The sequence below is a fragment of the Mastigoproctus giganteus genome, chromosome 1, assembly GCF_048544385.1.
Source record: "Mastigoproctus giganteus isolate SK-2022 chromosome 1, ASM4854438v1, whole genome shotgun sequence".
Classification (NCBI taxonomy): domain Eukaryota; kingdom Metazoa; phylum Arthropoda; class Arachnida; order Uropygi; family Thelyphonidae; genus Mastigoproctus; species Mastigoproctus giganteus.
In genome coordinates, this window is record NC_143575.1 from 15,353,401 (window position 1) to 15,372,862 (window position 19,462).

Sequence of the window (19,462 nt, forward strand, 5' to 3'; positions counted from 1 at the left end):
TAGGGAGATGCTGAGCATGTACATGCTGTGTTTCTAAGGATGTATATCTGCTGTACACATAGTCATACATATACAAGTTTGATATGATCATCCTCAAAATGATCATGTCAAACAGAGAAATTATGCTGTGTGTATGATCCACAGTCTCGGAAACACTCCTGATTACCTGAATGGGGTCGTGTTCTGCAATGACGCAACATTTTATACATGTATCTATCAACAGACAAACTGCCACATCTGAGGAGAGGATAAACTGCATGCAATCTGGAAGACTGAAAGAGAGAGCTGAAAAGTTTGTTTAGGTACCGCTGTGGTGTACCAAACCATGTTTCAGCTATTTGTGACACCACTGCTAGAGAACTGCCAACCAAATTTCATACTCTAACTAGATGGACTCCTCCCCATTGGTTCCGTGATGTCTGTTTCTTTTTAGATTTTTTTTTTCTTGGGGATTATGTGAAGTCAAAAGCATACTCCTCAAAGGTGAAAAACAATATAAAGATAAAGAAATGCATCATGGTAGCAGTGGTCTCCATAACACATGCAAGGTTAAGACAATGTGTGGAAGGAAATTGAGTACTGATGTGACATACCAGTACTAAGAATGGAGCACATATGCTAAATGTAAACTAACCATTACCTATGAGTTGTGTGTGTGTTCTTCTGCTCACATTATTCACAATAAAAATATGGCAACTTAAAGTTGTTACATTTCAGTGTGGATACCATGCATTATTTATACTCATTGTACATTTAAAAAATGTGACAACTTGAACACTACAAATTAATAATATCCTGAAAATAACCATTTGAACTTCATTCTGAAAACTGTTGATCTAGATCTAGAAAATTATTAAAGGAGCAAATTACTAAAACTTACCCAACTGGTGTGCAAATAGCTCACCTTGAGCAGCTAGCTGATGAATGCTTCTTCCTAAAAGTTTTAATTGTATATGTAAAAAAAAATTAATTTTAAAAGACCTGCATCATACTTTAATATAAATACAATACACTACGCTATACTACAGAATTTAACATGAAAATTACATATGCTATCTCTGAAAAAATAGTTGAAGACCTCCATAGCAAATGCATATGCCCGACTTGCATAGCAAACTATGCAAGTTGAGCATATGCAGACAAGGAACAGGTTTTAAAGCATGCAGGTAAACCAGAGAGTTTAGTATCAGTATTAGTTGCAAACGGCTCATGGAATTCCAAAAAGGGATAAGATTGTCACATTTGGTACATCAATAACTTTGCCAGTACATGTTATAGCAAACCATCTGAGCTTGCTCAAATGGTCTGCTGCAGTTCTACAAACCAACAGTGTCTGAAAAAATTGGAAGAATAAGAATGATATAGCAGTTAAACCTACAATTCAGTAGGATAAAAAAAAAAAAATGATGGATGGGATCAGCAAACCCATCCTGAAGGCATCCTACAAAACCTGATATTATATTTCTAAATATTGCCAGAATTCTCCTTAAGGAATAGCACAGGCTTGTTTTCATGAGAGCTCTAGCTCACAAGCCCTACATAAAATCAATGGATGTCAAATGAAGTTTGAAGTGATGACATCCTGTACATGTATAGGATGAGCAATGAGTGGTGGTACATAAAAGTCCAGGTTTGACAGTTGAGTTCAGGTTTGGAGAATACTTAGAGATCATTACCTCTCACAGTGCTTTGTCCCAAAAAAATTTTAAAAGGTGAGGAGTCACAGTGTGAGGCTGCTTTTTTATGGTTCAAACTGGAAGATATTTGGCTGTAGTACTCAAAACCTTTGATACTGTACTGCATACTGACATTATGTACAACTTGGTAGTGCTTATACTCTGCAACTCTATGTAACTGAACCTTTAGTGTTAATCATGGTAATATTCCTGTCTGCACACCTGGTTTGAGGAAAAGGAAATTCCACAACTGGAGAGGACAAGGCAACAGTCTGCTGTGTTAAAAAGGCAATCACACTGAAGGTGAAGTGGAATAATTGCAGCGGTAATTTTTAACTGGCCCAAAGTTTTTCAAGAAGGATAAATGATGTTATTCATTTATCCTTCTTGAAAATGTGTATTCCTTAATATTATTGGTGTTTGAACAGTTCTGAGAGCATTATTTATTTGTAAAGTAATCTGATCTCCAAATAGCTACATGTTTCTCCTTGTCACATTTCCTGATGTGGTGTCTAACTGCATGGATGCAATTTTGGTATTTCTGTTGGGAAAGAAACTGAAGAAAACTTGACAATTCTAAACAGAGCATAAAATGTGCAAAATTTTTATAAATTCTAGTAGCAAGAATAAAACCATCACCTCTCTAATTGCCCAGTTCCTGAATAGTAACATCGAACCAAACATGGTCCTACTTTTTAAACAATAATATGAGGGCTCTACTGCTTGCTATTTCTAGCTGAGCTGTGGAATTTAAAACCAAACAAGCTGCATCACATAGTAACTGTGCAGTTGACTCATGTGTACAGTGTGATCTTGGCGGTTGGTCAAGTTTATGCCTGTTCAGTTTTGCCTATGTAACAATGGATGTGGAATGCGAGGAACAGTATGCTGCTCTCAAATTTTGTTTCCATCTCAAGAAAACATCAGTTGAAGTGTATAAAATGTTAAAAGAGGCTTTTGGTGAATCTGCACTTCCATATAGTACAGGTGGTTTAGAATGTTTAAAGAAGGGGCATGATTCAATCACAAAAATTGGCAGTCCTGGAGCTCCACCACCACTGCTATCTACACAGAAACCACAAAACTGCTTCTGTAATCATGAGAGAAGATCATCGTATAACAGTAAGATAATTGGCTGAGACGTTGAGAATATCAGTAGGAAGTATGTGCGATATTCTCCATGACCATTTGCATATGACACATGTTTGTGCATGCTGGGTTCCAAGACTATTCACGCCTGAGCAACAGAAAGTTCACATGGGGGTTTGCCAGGAGTTGAAATGGTTGATTACTGAAGACGGCGAGCTTCATCATTTTGACCCACAGAATAAGCAACAAACATCTGTTTGGAAGTCTACGCCATTTTCAACACCAAAAAAAGTAAAAGTTGTGGCTTCTGCAGGAAAGGTTATAGTCAGCTCTTTTTTTTTGACATTCAAGGAATAATTTAACATCATGTTGCTCCATGTCATACAACTGTTATGAGACCTTACTACACAACTGTATTGCACACTTTGCAGGATCATTTTCATCACAAATTACCACAAGCGGATGCTGCATCACAACAATATGAGACCTCACATTGCTCACACTGTCATTGAGTACTTGGCCAGCATTGATGTCAAATGTGAACCTCGTCTGGTCTACAGCCCTGACCTTACATTCTGTGATTTTTTTTTTTATTTCCAAAGTTAAAGGAGGAGCTGAGAGGAAAACATTTCCAGTCATCAGAAGAATTTCTAAAGACATCAGAGGCAATTCTCAAATGCATGCCAAAAAATGGCTTCTGCCATGTTTTTGAAGAATGGCAGAAACATTGGAGTAAGTGCATTTCATCAAATGAATGGGGACTACTTTGAAAAGGACCATCAAAATATGAATGATTAATGAAGGTATCTTGTGGAAAAAAAATTTATAATCATTCTTTATTGAACAGCCCTTATATTAATATAAATAATAGTCAACCTTGGTAACATGAAATATAAAATTCAGTTCAAATTTGAAACATCAAAAATTCTAGGATACTTCAAGATTAGCATTTTTCAAATTGACATCTGTAAACAACCAGTGATCCAACAGATGCCTAAAATTTATTATAAACACAGCTGGTCCTTAATTTATGATAGTGATCAACATTTTAATCAATGAATTGAGAAATAATAATAATAAAACAAATGAAACACTACCATAAAAGGCCTGTACTTACTAAGAAACCTAGAAAGACCTGATAAGAAAAAATACAAGAAAACTTGTATTGACTTGACTTGACATAAAATGTGAACAGTATCATCACACCGAATAACAAGAGAGACCATTAAAAACTGGAAGATCAGTAAGATATTCCAATCAGTAGATAACTTACTGGAAAATATAATGCTACCTATTTTGTATTCCTTATTCTTTTAAAAGTCTTTTTGATTCATGAAGAGATTCAGAAAAATTATATTTTGGAACCTTTATCAAATTTCCAACAGAATAAAATTTCCTAATTATCTTATCTTATTCTAACAATAATGAATCATCTTATTCTAAACAATAATGAACAAATTAAAGCAAAAATGTTCAGTGCTGGGACTTCACTGTGATAACCACAAATATTCTCTGGAAATCTTATTACTGTGTTTATTGTAGCTTAAAATGACTTCCTTTGAATTTAAAACAATACTTTTTTTTTTAACTGTGACCATTCTTAAAATCAAACCTCATTTAAACAAACATGTGATGGCCAGGTAGAATTGATAACATATTTTCCAATAATATTAAAAATATTGTTATGCCAAAGACATAATAATCAAAATACATTATTACTATATAGAATAGCAAATAGAAGCAGAACTTTTGTGTTTTATAAGAAATAAAATAAAAATAATAAAAACCTCCCGGTTTTAAGTACCGTTACATACATTAAAAATTTTATATAAGGAGATTATTGAGTTAACCAGGTCCATGCATCTTTGGTAAATCATCTCGTATATTTTCCTTTCGTTCATTGTTTTTAGAAACCCATTTATATAGGTACCACGCTTACACCTGCCAGACATTCATTATTCATACGGTTATTAGCATATTCATTTATCACATTCCGTTTTCCAATGTATTTTAATTCAATCATCGTTTTAGGGTATGAGATAATTTTAATTGTTTTTAAACCTTGGATAAGCATTTTCCTTTTTTTAAAAATTCGTTCTCTCTTTTTGTTTCATTCTTCACATTTTTTATGTTGACACGTTTTACGTTTTCTCTCTGACTTAGTAATTTTATAATACCTATTTTTGTTCATTCTTTCAAACAATATGAACAACCATTTATATGATTTGGTTCAGGAATATATTGGAATTACGTTAAAATACGAGACACAGAAATTACATATTAGGTTTCTCAAATATTGTTTAACGTCTAATTTAATCCCCAAATTCGCGAGGGTTCCCCTCAAACAACAGATAGTAGGCATACGGAAATTAGCTTTTAAAGTATCTCAACAAATAGTCAAGATGACATTAGATGGCAGATTTTTTAGTAAGAAAAAATACTTTAATCAAAGGTGAGAACTCGATAAACTTTCTTAACTTTACATTAAGAAGAGTTAATGATAACATACACTTAAAAATACAGTAAACCCCTGCTATTTGCGGTCGCTGATTTAATATAAAATGAAACCTAAAAAAATGTGAATTTTAAAGCACCGTGAACATTTTCCGCCATAAAAAAAAATGGGCGTGGCTAAAATCATCTTTCCCAGTCAAAACAGCGCTCAGTGGGTGGGGGAAGAGGGCTGACAAAATCACAAGCGTGGATGTTTCTCGCTAATCCTTGTTCAGTTATGTGCTATGCGCTTGTCATGAAAGGTTTCGTCATTTGCTTTTAACTTATATGCTTATAAATTGAATAAATTTATCAATTTATAAATTGATATGCTTACAAAAGTGAAAAATCTACCGTTTTACAGTGTTATTTGGTTTTTTTTTTTTTAGGAGCATTGGCAACTAAGGCCATATTGCTCCGCGGATATGCGGTGGTCATTCCCTGACCTTTCTGCATCCTCCGTATTTGGTGGGTTTTGCAGTGTGTTAGTGTAAACAGACTTTTTTGAGTGTATTAACGGCATAAAGTGACTTTATTGTGGACAAATTCTTTTCTAACCCCTACAAAAAATATGGCTACGAATAACAAGGGAATTGAAAAAAGATCAAAGTTGATGACATTAGCGAATAAAATTCAGTTATTAGACAAAATTTCTAATGGTGAAAGTGTCTCATCAGCGGCAAAACATTATAAAATCAATAAGTCAACGGTATGATCAATCAAGAAATCGGAAGAAAAAATCCGCCGTAGTGTCTGTGAAAACACGCTAATTGCTTCAAAAGTTTGCTCTGTAACTCGTGATGTTAAATTAGAAAAAATGGAAAAGCTTTAAATCTGTGGACAGAAGACTGAACTCAAAATAAAATTCCGTTAAGTTCACTCATTATTCGTGAAAAGGCAAAACTCCTTTATCAACACTTTAGCGAAACTGGTGATAGCACTGGCAGGATAAGTTTTTTAGCTATAGCAAAGGCGCTGGATCGAAAGATTTGTTTGAAATTTCTAATAAATATTACATTTAATATTAAATTGTTTCTTATTTTCATTTCGATGCCTTATGCTTGCATTTCACTACGTACTGTCTATGTACATAGTCATATTATGAAGGTACATATAATACATACATAGACAAAATTTTAGACTAGTTTTTCTTATATATTTCATACTTTGGAACAGAACCCCTTTATTACTATGGGAGCCATAACTCAGTATTTGCATTTTCGGTATTTGCGGAATTTCTCAGGAACGTAACCCCCGCAAATAGCGGTGTTTTACTGTATATCAGAAACCTACTAATACAGGAAAATTTTTACATTATTCGAGCTACTGCCATTTTACGTATAAAAGGGGTATAATTTCCAACCAATTTCACAATGCATACAGATATAGTTCTACACAAGAAACCCTTAATGACGAACTCAGGGAACTTACAAGAAGATTTTTAAACAGGGGATATATACTGGGTATAATTAGGAACATTCAATGACTGGCAAAACTAAAATCCGAATCGGTTTCCGGTGATTAAAAACGCCACACACAAATATTTTATTAAAGTTCCTTACGTACAACAATGGTATGAGCATTTTATTAACATTTTTAAAAATACAGAATTCAAAATAGTTGCACAACCGATAAGTAAACTTCAGACAACATTGGGGGCAAGGAAACCAACCTCTGTTTCTAACAAGAAGCAAACCAATATTGTCTATAACATTGTTTGTGGGGAAGTGCAACTCCTTTTTACATCGGTTCTACTCAAAATTATCTTTTGATGCGTTTACAACAACACAAGGCATCTGTGAGGGCGAAAAGGACAGGTGCATCTGAACTTTCCTTTCACGCCATTCAGAAGAACCACGTTTTTCTGTTTAATGAAGCTAAAGTAATTAATTCACAGAAAGAATACATAAAACTGCTAATAGCTGAAACACTTGAAATGAAATTAAACTGTTGTTCTATAAATGTACGAAGACCATATACTATTTCGGACTCATGGACCTTCATGCACATGTGTAAATAGCACGATTCACATTGGTTAATGGTAATAATCTTGTCGCGATGCCCCTATTTTAAAATATAAGAGAGTGGATATTGTTTTTAACTCGTTACTTCTTGTGAGCATAGTTTACGACCGAAATACCTGGTCATGTATTAAGAAGTTCAACCTTAGAATATTTTAATACAGTTTTAATTTAATATAGTTTTAACACAGTTTGACAATTGTCTTTTCTTTCTGGTCTATCAATGCTAATGGCTTTAGTTTGGGCTAAGTTGATGTGCATCGGCTGCACTTGGCTCTTCCTTGGTGGCAGCTGGCAGACTATGTGAATTGAAGACAAGTTTAGTTTTTTTATATAATATCATATAATTCAACAATCCTTCAATAGGGATATGTTCGCAGTTTTAAAGATCTTAATACTTAAAGATTTTATATTACATTAATTGGATTAGTTTTGATGTGAGCGTCGGGTCAAATTTCCTACAATAAAGTATGATATCGATCTTATATTTAAACAAAAATAAAAACCTTACTAAGAACAGTGTAAGAATACTTTTTTTTTCCCTCCAAAAAGTTGCTGTTATGGATAAAATGATGGTTGAGTGGGAAAAGACAGAGTGGTAATCAACAGACCCTGCTCTTTGTGGACTAATGTTATTAGTGGAGTTGTCCACGGTTTGGTGTTAGGACCATTGTTGTTTTCTATACTTATCAATGATATTGATGAAGGTATAATGGGCTTAATGTTCAAGTTTGCAGATGATACAAAGGTTGGCAGAGTTGTTAATAACAGTAACAACAGTATGTGGCTGCAATAGGATACACAAAAGTTGGGCAGGTCGGCTGAGGAGAGGTCGAAACTGAAGTTTAGCATTGACAAATGCAAAATACTGATATTCAAAATCAGCCATGTGGTAGGCAATGATAAGCATACCACCACATTATCTGATGCCACAGGGACCATAACAAAACCAACTCCAAAAACTGCTGTTAAAGGAAGACCTGCAACTAGGTGGAAGGATGGGATCAGTGAACTTCTGGGCGTGATATTTTGCGATAGCACATGATCGATGCAGTTGGAGGAATTTGCTGATGGCCAAAACAGCTGCTCAGGGAACTATATGACTGGAAGAAGAAGAACCACAGAGTAATGTACCAGCTGTGCAGTACTACACTCATGGTAGTGGAGAATGAAAAAGACCTGAGGGTAATTGTACTGTCAGATATGAAGTTTTCTGAGCACTGCAGACAGGCTGCCAGAGCAGCTCATGAGGTCCTGTCAATGATATACAGGAACTTTGCTAGCAGGAACAAGGAGGTGATTATCCCTTTGTATAAGGCAATGGTCAAGTCACACCATGAGTACTGCATACAAGTTTGGAGGTCTGATTCTAGAAAGGATGTAGAGCTACAGAGAAGGGCAATGAAATTGGTGAGGAGGAACAAAAGGGTGCTCTTACCAAGAAGGGCTTAAGTTCTGCAAATTGAAGCATCTGGAGACTAGGCACCTGCGAGGTGAGCTGATTGAGGTGTTTAAGGCTTTGAATGGTTGGAGCAAACTCAATGCTGATAAGATTCTACTTCTTGCTCAGATTATGCACTTGAGGGAGCATAAATTCAAATTGAGGAAAGACAGTTGCAGAATAGCTGTGCAAAAATTTGCCTTTAGCCAGCAAGTGGTTGATTGTTGGAACAAACTTCCATCTGTTATTATGGAAGATGATAGATTAAATAAATTTAAGGAAGAACTGGAAAAACTTTTGGAGCAAATGGATAGGTATATGGGAAGTGTTTTTTTTTTTTTTTTGCTGAAGGGTTTTTTTTATTTATTTATTTTTTTTTTTTTGCTGAAGTGTTTTTATTTTCTTTTTGGCTGATGCTGTATAAGCTTGCTTTCTTGCATCATATGCCACTACTAATGATAATAATTGTCAACTTCTAAAAGTTTATAGTGCTACATACATGAATGAAAACAGATATAATATCAAAACAGGAGGTTGTGCATTCTTGTGCAATAGTCAATACATTAAAACATTTAGTAAATTTCTTTCACGAATGCCATACCAACGTGTCCCACAAGTTCTCTTTATTCTGACATTACTAAGTTAATATATCAGGTGATACACACAAACAGGTTTCTAATAAAATTAAGGCACTATATGTATCTGGATAAATAAGTAAAGTGTAAGTCTAGTAATGATCTAGGAATCATAGCTCACCTGGTAAAACTGCAGGAGTTTGAGTCTGAACATTTCCTCTTTGCAAGTTTGTAAGAACAGTGGAAGGCTAAAATTCAAAGTAAAGCTCCTAAGTCAAGCTTTTATTTTTATAATAAGTATTTTAACATTCACCTTAAAATTGAATTTAAAATATAATTTAAATTTAAGAGCTGTGCAAAAAAATTTCAGATGACACATTATAAATTTCTGATATGTGTTAAAGGCTGAAGAAATATGTAGATCTTATAATTATATAACACTACACTGCCCAGAATAGTTTTTTTTTTTTTTTCCAAGGTGCAAACTATGAAGTACATATATACACCACAGATCACTACATGCAGTAACCTTGGTTCATCACAAAAATATTTATGCCCTAATGGTAGCACTGGCAAACCTTTACTTACCTGTGCACACATAAATATAAAAATTTTCACATGCTATTGAAAAAAATATAAAAAATTTATCATGCCGAGGGGGCCGACTAAAATTAGTAAGTAGTTTTTACTGCTATTATAAAAAAAAGGTAATACTTAAAAGTTACTAATGAGAACTTTGTTGCTGTATAATTATGCACACAATTACACATACAGTTTTTGCTGACAGATGTGTAAAATTTGTCATCAAATAAAAAAATATACAGCAATCCCTCAATTAGTGCAGCTAATGTGTAACTGGAAAGTCTTGCACTAACTGTAAACAGTGTTCAATACAAATAACGTAATTGGTTCTAAGATTTTCAAAATGAAAATAATATAAAAATACAAAAGCATATAATAAAATATAATAAAACATATAGAATAGTAACGAATGGGCCTGGAGTACTGGGGTCCATAGTTTATAATAATATACATGTAAGTTATAATCCAGTTTAATACAAATATATACTATTTTGTTAGTATACTATGAAATGTTAGTATACTAACTAACTAACTAACTTGTTAGTATACTATACTATGTTAGTATAGTATATTTTGTTAGTATAACAAAATCAGTATAGCTACTGATTTTGTTAGTATATATTTGTATTAAATTGGATTATAACTTACGCGTATATTATTATAAAGCATACAGACACATACAAAAAGGTGTGAAAAATTATGTAATTTATTTTTTGGAAACATACTTCAATAGTGAAGTTTTAACTGTGTTATTTTCCTTCTCCTCATGCATTATTCTGTAGCAGTTAATATCTTTCTCCAGATTTCAGAAGACTTGCATGCTTCATTTGATGTTGGGATCAGCATCCATAATTTGTTGCTTTAAAGTTTCAAGAGTGCAAAATATTTCATTGAATTCTTTTAAAGCGAACTTTTTCAGTGGTTCGTTTTCATCTGCTTTCATAACTGTTTTCACCTGCTTCACAACTGTCCTTGTCTTCAAAAGCATGTTGTTGTCCTTAATTAATAACGTCATTATTACTAAGTTCTTCTGTATGAGATTCAAGCAATTCACAAACATCTGAAAGTGTCTAGTTCATCTAAACTTAGCTCCCTTCCATTGTCAACTATTTCATTGATAACATATTGATAACAGGATACCTGATTGAGGTGTATAAGGTGTACAGGATACCTGATTGAAGTGTAGAAGAATCCCATCAGCATTGAGTAGACTCAATGCTGATGAGATTCTTCCTCTTGCTCAGATTACAAACCTGAGGGGGCATAAACTGAAATTGAGGAAAGACAGTTGTCCAACATATGTGTAGAAATTTGCCTTTAGCCAGTGGGTAGTTGATTGCTGGAACAAACTTCCATATGCCGTCGTGGAAGTTGATAGCTTAAATAAATTCAAGGAAGAAGTGGAAAAACTTTTGGCGTTTTTCCACTTCTTCTAATGCTAAAATACTAACAGTTTGCACTTGAGCTAGAAAGCCACCAAGATCATTTGCACAATGTGGCATAACGTGTTTCCATACAGCTCTCATACTGTTTGCTGTCACTTTGAGCCATGACTCGTGAATATTTTTAATGGCATCTTTTACATTACATATCTTCCAGAATTCTACCAGCAAAATTGCATTTCTCCTGCTGTAGCTTCAATTTCTTGTACGACAGTTCTTAGATAATCAGCCTTGAAAGTTGCAAGTACACCTTGGTCCAAGGTCTGCAATAATGCTGTAATATTCACTGGTAAAAATATCATTTTAACATTTTCACACAAACCACCAAGTGCAGTGGGATGACCAGAGGCATTATCCAAAATCAATAAGGTTTTAAAATCACGATTTTCTTACAATACAGGATGTTTCAAAAGTGACGGTCAATAATTTAAAGGTGAACTGTACAGACTACAATATGCAAAAAAAGCCTACTAAACATGGGTCCTTAAGTGAATCGTTTTCGAGATATTGCACATTTCTAGTTGGGATCCACCACTGACTTGGCAAAGGATTCACAGCTTTTTGCTAAACTAGTGCTCCCATAGTCAGTGATGGATCTTAACAGAAAATGTGCATTATCTCGAAAACGGTTCATTTGCAGCATAATGTTCACTAGGACTGTTTTGCTTATTTCAGTTTGTACTTTTCACCTTTAAATTATTGACCATCATTTCTGAAACACCCTGTATTTTTCAACTGTAGGGAAAAAATTAGGGAAAACCATATTTTTCAACTGTAGGGAAAACCAATCTTCAGATAGTCCTTTGGTCAGTGATACCTTATTATTACTACACCAAATTACTGGTAGTGATTGTTTGTTATAGCCTTTAAGGGCTTTGGGATTCCATAAATGATACACAAGCATTGAATTCGATTTCAAATCTCCTGCAGCACTACCTCCTAATAAAAATGTTAATCAATCTTTTGACATTTTAAATCCTGGCTTTTTTATTTCTTTAATTTTTCTTTCCTTAATAAAAAAAAAAAAAAAGCATTAGAAGACATTCACTCCCAGAATGATCCACTTTCATCTGTATTAAATACTGTATTTAGTCATCACTATAACCTCCTTCCTCCACTATTTTCTTCAAAACATATGAATATTTTAATGCAGCTTCTTTATTTGCATTTGCAGATTCACCTGTTATTCAAACATTATACAATATGTTCAGTTTTTAAAACATTTAAGCCACCTAGAACTAGCAGAAAAATTTTCTTCAGTGGCCGTGTGATTCAGGTTTTATTGTTTCCATTTTCTTTCACAATTGAGAAAAGACAATGCTTTCATTTTGATAGTTACAGTGCTGAGCAGAATTTGTTTTTGATTAGAATCTTCGATCCATATAGACAAAAGACACTCCATCTCAATCACTGCAATGCTTCTAATTCTAGTTGTCTGCACTGTTACTGAATTTGATGCAACTTTGCCCTTTTCCTTATATTGATTTGCTTTGCTCAAAATATTGTGTAAGGTTGACTCATTTATTCCAAAGTCTCAACCAATTTTTGCTTTGCTATCACCACATTTATATTTCTTTTATTATTTTGAATTTTTCTTCTAAAGTAATCAACTTTGGTTTCTTTTTATCGCTGCTACTGTTCACCTCTGTCATGACACTATTCCAACCCTATTCAATGCAATGTCATTTAATTCCTAATAATAGAGGGAGTCAAACAACATGAAATTCAAAGAAGGTAGGTGCAATTATGGAGAATGCTGTTTGTCCACAATGGAAGTAAAACAACTGAAAAAGTAATTCAGTGAAAGGCACGCTATCATGAAAGACAACAGGTGACCAGACTAGTTGTACTGCATCGTAACACCTGAGACAACTTTTGAAGTGGATGTTTCATATGATCAATGCACAAAATGCATATTCTTTCCAAACATTTGCAAAATCAGTTTCTCTGCAGAGGTATACATGCACCAAAATTTTAGAATTTTACCTTATTCTGTTCAATGACTGTTAGGCCCAACTCATCCTGAGCCAAAAACTCAGCCACGTAAACCTATAAAAGTTTCTTCCACCTCCAGGTTATACTTTGGTAAGATAAATAAGTATCTCTATTATGATGCATAGAAAATAAGTACCCATTATGGAGACAAGCTCCAGGGAGCAGCACTACTGTAAACAGAACAAACCAGAACATTTCATCTTTACCTTCTATGTGATGGGGCACATGGTACAACAAAAGATCTTCTGTGATTCATAATTTTTTTTTAACATTCTATAAAAAGAATAAAGAATTTTAAAGTTCTACAAAAGTATAAATTAATTAACATGTAATAAATCACTTTTATTGAAAAGAACAAAATTCTTTGATTCTTTTCAATAAAAGTTCTTTTGTTTAACAAAAAAACTTATCATATTGCATATATTTTTTTATTCTTGCCATTCCTCTACTGATAAGGTTAATAGAGAATTTTTCCACTCATGTTTGTTGGAAGAACCCAGCTCATAATAATTCTTTGCTCATCTTCATTTTATGAACCATCTTCTTGCAAATCCCATTTGGATTGATGATTTTTCTAATCCTCAAAAATTAATACAGTAATACCCCGACTTACGCTACCCCGACTTACGCGAACTCGGAGTTACGCGGTTCTTGATTTTTTTTCGTTTGGCAACGCTGCCGCCCACTATCTTCAAGGTCGTTTTTCATATGTTATCGATATACGGTGCGACGGCGGAGAATGAGAGCGAAAGATGAACAAAATTCAACTTTGCTGCTTTTATGTTTTTTATATCAGTTTAGGGGAAACACATTTCACCATAATAACGTAAAAACCAACACAATTCCAGCTATCGGTATAATCGCAAATGCAATTAGATCGAGTTTACTACCAGTTTATAACAGATTTCACTAGCAGAAACGCAACTGGATTTTTATTGTTTTATGGTAGTAACCCCTAGAAATGTGAGGTGTTAATAGTGTATCTCTGCCTTTATGGTGTTGTTTATTCAGTTGCTACATGCGCGCAGCTTTGTTTATGTGTATCAAGCGTGCCTCCTCGTTTTGTAATTGTGCTTTATTCCCTAAAAATGAGTAAAATACTTAATTAAAAGGTGTGAAAAGGAAGCGTCCTGGTGAAGACACTGCAGATTCAGAGAGAAAAAGAAAAGCAATTATCGATAAACAGAGGCGGACTGGATCAAAAATTCTTACCCGGGAAAATTTATAGTGGCCTCATACTATGGTTTATGGCCAAAATCACACTGGCCCACCGGGGTTTCCCCGGTAAGGCTTATGGCCAGTCCGCCTCTGTCGATAGAGAAAAAATATGAAATTGTGAAACGCTTTGAGTGAAATGAAAGACAATGTGATATTGCACGTGCTACAGGCCTAAATGAAGCAACGGCAAAAAGCACATGACAATTGCAAACTTGACAGGTTGAAATCTGAAAAGGGCTCAATTTTAAAGGGCTTAAAAATTTTAGAAAACATAGACTCCAACGAAGAACGCGTTATAGCTACAAAGCAAGGAATAAAAAAATTATTAGCTTGCTACGACGAAATTCTGCGTGAAAAAAAGAAGGCGCTGTGTCGTCAGACAAATTTGTTAGATTTTATGAAGCCATCGACATCGAAATAACTTTTTTACGTAAGTCATTTGCTTTTTTAATACATATTTTGTATTAATATGTATAAAGAACTGCAATTTTATTAATATTTTTCTTCTAAACTAGTGTTTTTGTTAGTCCTTGGTCCCAATTAAGCAAAATTTATATGTATTTATATGCAAAGTTGTACCCCGACTTACGCGAATTCGACTTACGCGATTTTCGTCGGACCCACCAATCGCGTAACTTCGGGGTATTACTGTAATTGATTTCTGTTATTGCATTCATAACCAGAAAAAAAAAAAAAAAAGGATGAATTCACAAATTTTCTATATGTTCGGAATAGTAATGTTGAGTCACATGGAAATCTTTTAAATAAATTGTGCAGATACTTTTTCCTTATCTCATTCAGCTAGTAAATACTCATTAAGATATGAATTAAGAATAAAATGCTCATTGAAAAGTTCATCATCCTATAACAAGTGTAAAAAAGCACTTAAAAATAACTTGATTTCATGTAGTTACTATTTCCCAAAATAGTAAAATTTCAAGACATTTCAATCGTTTACAGATAACAATGGGACTGAATCTTTGAACTCAGGATGTCCCAAATTTTTCTGGATGGTTAGCCAGATGACGAGATCCAATATTCCTTACATTTCGAGGGTACAGCTCTAAAACGGTGTTCGCAGGCCGGCTGCTAGTTAGTACACCAGACCGAACCTATTGGTAACTCTCTAGGAGGCTTCCGAATCAGCTAGGGTATAATCTTGCTACCTCTACTCTGCCAGATAGTGACTGGAGGGAGTCTGAGTAGTGTGTATGCGGGGGAGCATTGTCGAGATCACATTATGTCAAGGATCTGGGTATATTCTTACCACGTGTACGCCATATCCAAAAATTTCATTACAGTAAACCCCCGCTATTTGCGGGGGTTACTTTCCTGAGAAATTCCGCAAATACCGAAAACACGAATACTGAGTAATGGCTCCCATAGTAATAAAGGGGTTCCGTTCCAAAGTATGAAATATATAAGAAAAACTAGTCAAAAATTTTGTCTATGTATGTATTATATGTACCTTCATAATATGACTATGTACATAGACAGTACATAGTGAAATGCAAGCATATGCCATCAAAATGAAAATAAGAAACAATTTAATATTAAATGTAATATTTATTAGAAATTTCAAACAAATCTTTCAAACCAGCGCCTTTGCTATAGCTTAAAAACTTATACCGCCAGTTCTATCAACAGTTTTGCTAAAGTGTTGATAAAGGCGTTTTGCCCTTTCACGAATGATGAAAAGGGAAATTTTATTTTGAGTTCGGTCTTCTATCCACAGATTTAAAGCTTTTTCCATTTTTTCTAATTTAACATCTTCAGTTACAGAGCAAATTTTTGAAGCAATTAGCGCGTTTAGATGGACACTACGGCGGATTTTTCTTCCGATTTCTTGATTGATCATACCGTTGACTCATTGATTTTATAATGTTTTGCCACTGAGGAGACACTTTCACCATTAGAAATTTTGTCTAATAACTGAATTTTATTCGCTAATGTCATCACCTTCTTTGATCTTTTCACATTTCCCTTGTTATTCGTAGCCATATTTTTGTACAGGTTAGAAAGAACTTGTCCACAATAAAGTCACTTTCTTCCATTAACACACTCAAAAAAGTCTGTTTTACACTGCAAAACGGTAGATTTATCACTTTTGTAAGCATATCAATTTATAAGCATATAAATTAAAAGCAAACGACGAAACCCATGACAAGCGCATAGCACATACTGAACAAGGATTAGTGAGAAACATCCACGCTCGCGATTTTGTCGCCCCCTCTCCCCCAACCACTGAGCGCTGTTTTGACCGGGAAAGATGATTTTGGCCACGCCCGTGGTTTTTTTTGGCGGAATATGTTCACGGTGCTTTAAAATTCACATTTTTTTAGGTTTCATTTTATATTAAATCAGCGACCGCGAATAGCGGGGGTTTACTGTACTTCATACAGCATGTCCCACCCACTTTTTCTTACTATTGAATACACCATGAATTGTTAAACTAATAGAGCAAGCTTATCTGTGAAAAGATCTAAACCTCCCAAGCACTTCCTAATTCATTTCACAAATATACGTGGTCTCAATTCTAATCTCAATGATGTCCATTTCCATTTGCAGTCTGCCAAACCCCATGTACTTTGTCTGACTCAATCTTAGTTCTTGGTTGATTCATCTACTGCTCATCTCAGATGCCCAAATTATTCGTTGTGTGATTCCTTTCGCCACAAAGCTGGTATTTCTCCATATGTCTGTTTTGATATTCCCTGTCAGAGACTTGGCAATTTGGAATCTCCTCTCTTTGATCTTCTCTGGCTTAAAATCTCTCTACCTCATTGTGTCAAATTCATCTATTGTCTCTACCGTTCTCTCAACTCTACTAATCACTTGGAGCTCTTTGACTTCCTCTCTTTGCAACTTGACTTTCTCCAGTCCAACTTTCCTAACAGTGAGATAATGTTTCTTGGTGACTTTAATGTTCACAACACGAGCTGGGTTCTGTTTTCTAGTCACACCGACCCAGCTGGCTTTTGAAATTACTAATGACCTTGCACAGATTGTTCATTTACCTACAAGAATACCGGACAATCCTAATCATACAGCCAACATGCTTGATCTTTTTCTCACAAACAACCCTTCTAAGTACACGGTCGAAGTGAGAGGTCCTTTAGGCACCTGAGATCACAACTTGGTGATTGTGTTTTCTCCAATGGAGCCTTTATCTCATGGCTATTCCCAACCTCATGTTGTTTGGCATTACAAGAATGCAAAATGGGATGACCTGCAAGATTTATTTTCTTCTTTTCCTTGGTCGGATTACTGTTTCAAAACTTCTGATGTCCACGTTTGCTCAGATCATGTCAGTGAAATTATTCTTGCAGGAATGGAATCCTTTATCCCACACTCTACTTTAAAATCTCGTCCTTTATCTAAACCTTGGTTTTCCAATAAATGTGCTAAGGCTGTTCAAGAAAAGAATGTTGCATATCGTAATTAGCTTGTTTCTAATTCTTCAATTTCATTTTCTGCCTACACTAAAGCTCGCAACAATTGTAAAGCAGTTATTAATCAGTCCAAACTAGAGTTTGAACAGGCTAAGAGTAGGAAACTTGCTTCTTGCCCTAATGGTAGCCGAGCATTCTGGTCTCTTGCCAAAGCTATTGGCTGCAAGTTTTGCCCATCTCTGCTCCCACCTCTGTCCAAACCAGATGGTTCTGTTGTAACTTCAGTCAAGGATAAAGATGACCTGCTAGCATCCCATTTTTCTTCCAACTCAAACTCATGTATTAATGATCTTGGTAAAACACCTCCCACCATTCCCAACACGCTCCATTCAATGCCTCCTATGGTCGTCCGTCAAAAGAATTTTGATGAATCTTGATGCTAAAAAAGCTCCAGGTCCTGATGGTATTTCTCCACTTGTTCTCAAAACCTGTGCTCCTGAACTTACTTCTATTCTTTGCCACCTTTTTTCACTTTCTTATTCCAAAGGTGTTTTTCCTTCTGCTTGGAAATTTGCTCATATCAAGCCAGTTCCTAAAAAGCGTGACAAATCCCGCCCATCCAATTATCGTCCCATTTCAATTACTTCTACTCTTTCTAAAGTAATGGAGAAATCAATTAACCACCAACTCTTAAACTACCTAGAAACCTTCCGTCTGATCAATAATCACCAGTATGGATTCCGTCAGTGTCGATCCACTGGTGATATTCTGGCTTATGTTACCCAATTAAGGACTAATTCAATGGAAAAGTTCGGTGAAACACGAGTAGTTCCTCTTGATGTCTCAAAGGCTTTCGATCGTGTTTGGCATAAAGGTCTTCTAAACAAGCTTCCATCTTATGGTTTGTCAACTGTTTTTAGTAATTGGTTATCCAGTTTTCTCTCTGATCGCTCACTGAGGGTGATGGTAGATGGCTCTCTGTCTTCTAACTTCTCCACTAATGCCGGTGTCCCCCAAGGTTCAGTTCTTTCCCCCTCTCTTTTCCTGTTGTATATTAATGACCTTCTTCCATTGACTGGAAATCCTATCCATAGTTTTTCCGATGATAGCACATTGCATTCCACTTTCCATTTTGAGAAACCTTGCCCTGCTCAATCAGCTTCAACTTCTCGAAAATCTGCTACCATTTCCTTAAATGCGGATGATCTTCAGGTAATTCTCCAGTGGGGCAAAGACAACTTAATTGATTTCAACCCTTCTAAAACTCAGTCTTGTCTTATATCTCGCAAAAAGGATTCTTCTGCTCCTATGCTTATCTTTAGTGACACTCCGATTTCTTGGCAAAATGATATATCTCTTTTGGGGATTACCCTGACTTCTAATCTCTCTTGGCACAAGCACATTACAAATATTGTTTCCTGTGCATCTAAAAAACTTGGTTTTCTCTTTTGCTCTCGGGATTACTTTTCTTTCAAACAGCTGCTCGCTCTGTATAAATCGCAAATCCGCCCTGCCATGGAATATTGTTCCCACATCTG

At 35.0% G+C, this 19,462-nt stretch overlaps 1 protein-coding gene across 3 annotated transcripts in view; it reads right to left on the bottom strand.

Annotated features, from left to right (window-relative positions):
- The window catches only part of LOC150090574 (uncharacterized), a 66,175-nt gene that overhangs the window by 41,840 nt on the left and 4,873 nt on the right, over nucleotides 1-19,462 (bottom strand). For all 3 annotated transcript variants that reach the window (XM_090378792.1, XM_090378791.1, XM_090378793.1), the window contains exons 3-4: nucleotides 9,477-9,543; nucleotides 881-934 (exon numbers count right to left, since the gene is read on the bottom strand). In XM_090378792.1, the coding sequence (XP_090234918.1) occupies nucleotides 881-934; nucleotides 9,477-9,543 (121 nt within the window). The remainder of the gene's footprint in view (nucleotides 1-880; nucleotides 935-9,476; nucleotides 9,544-19,462) is intronic.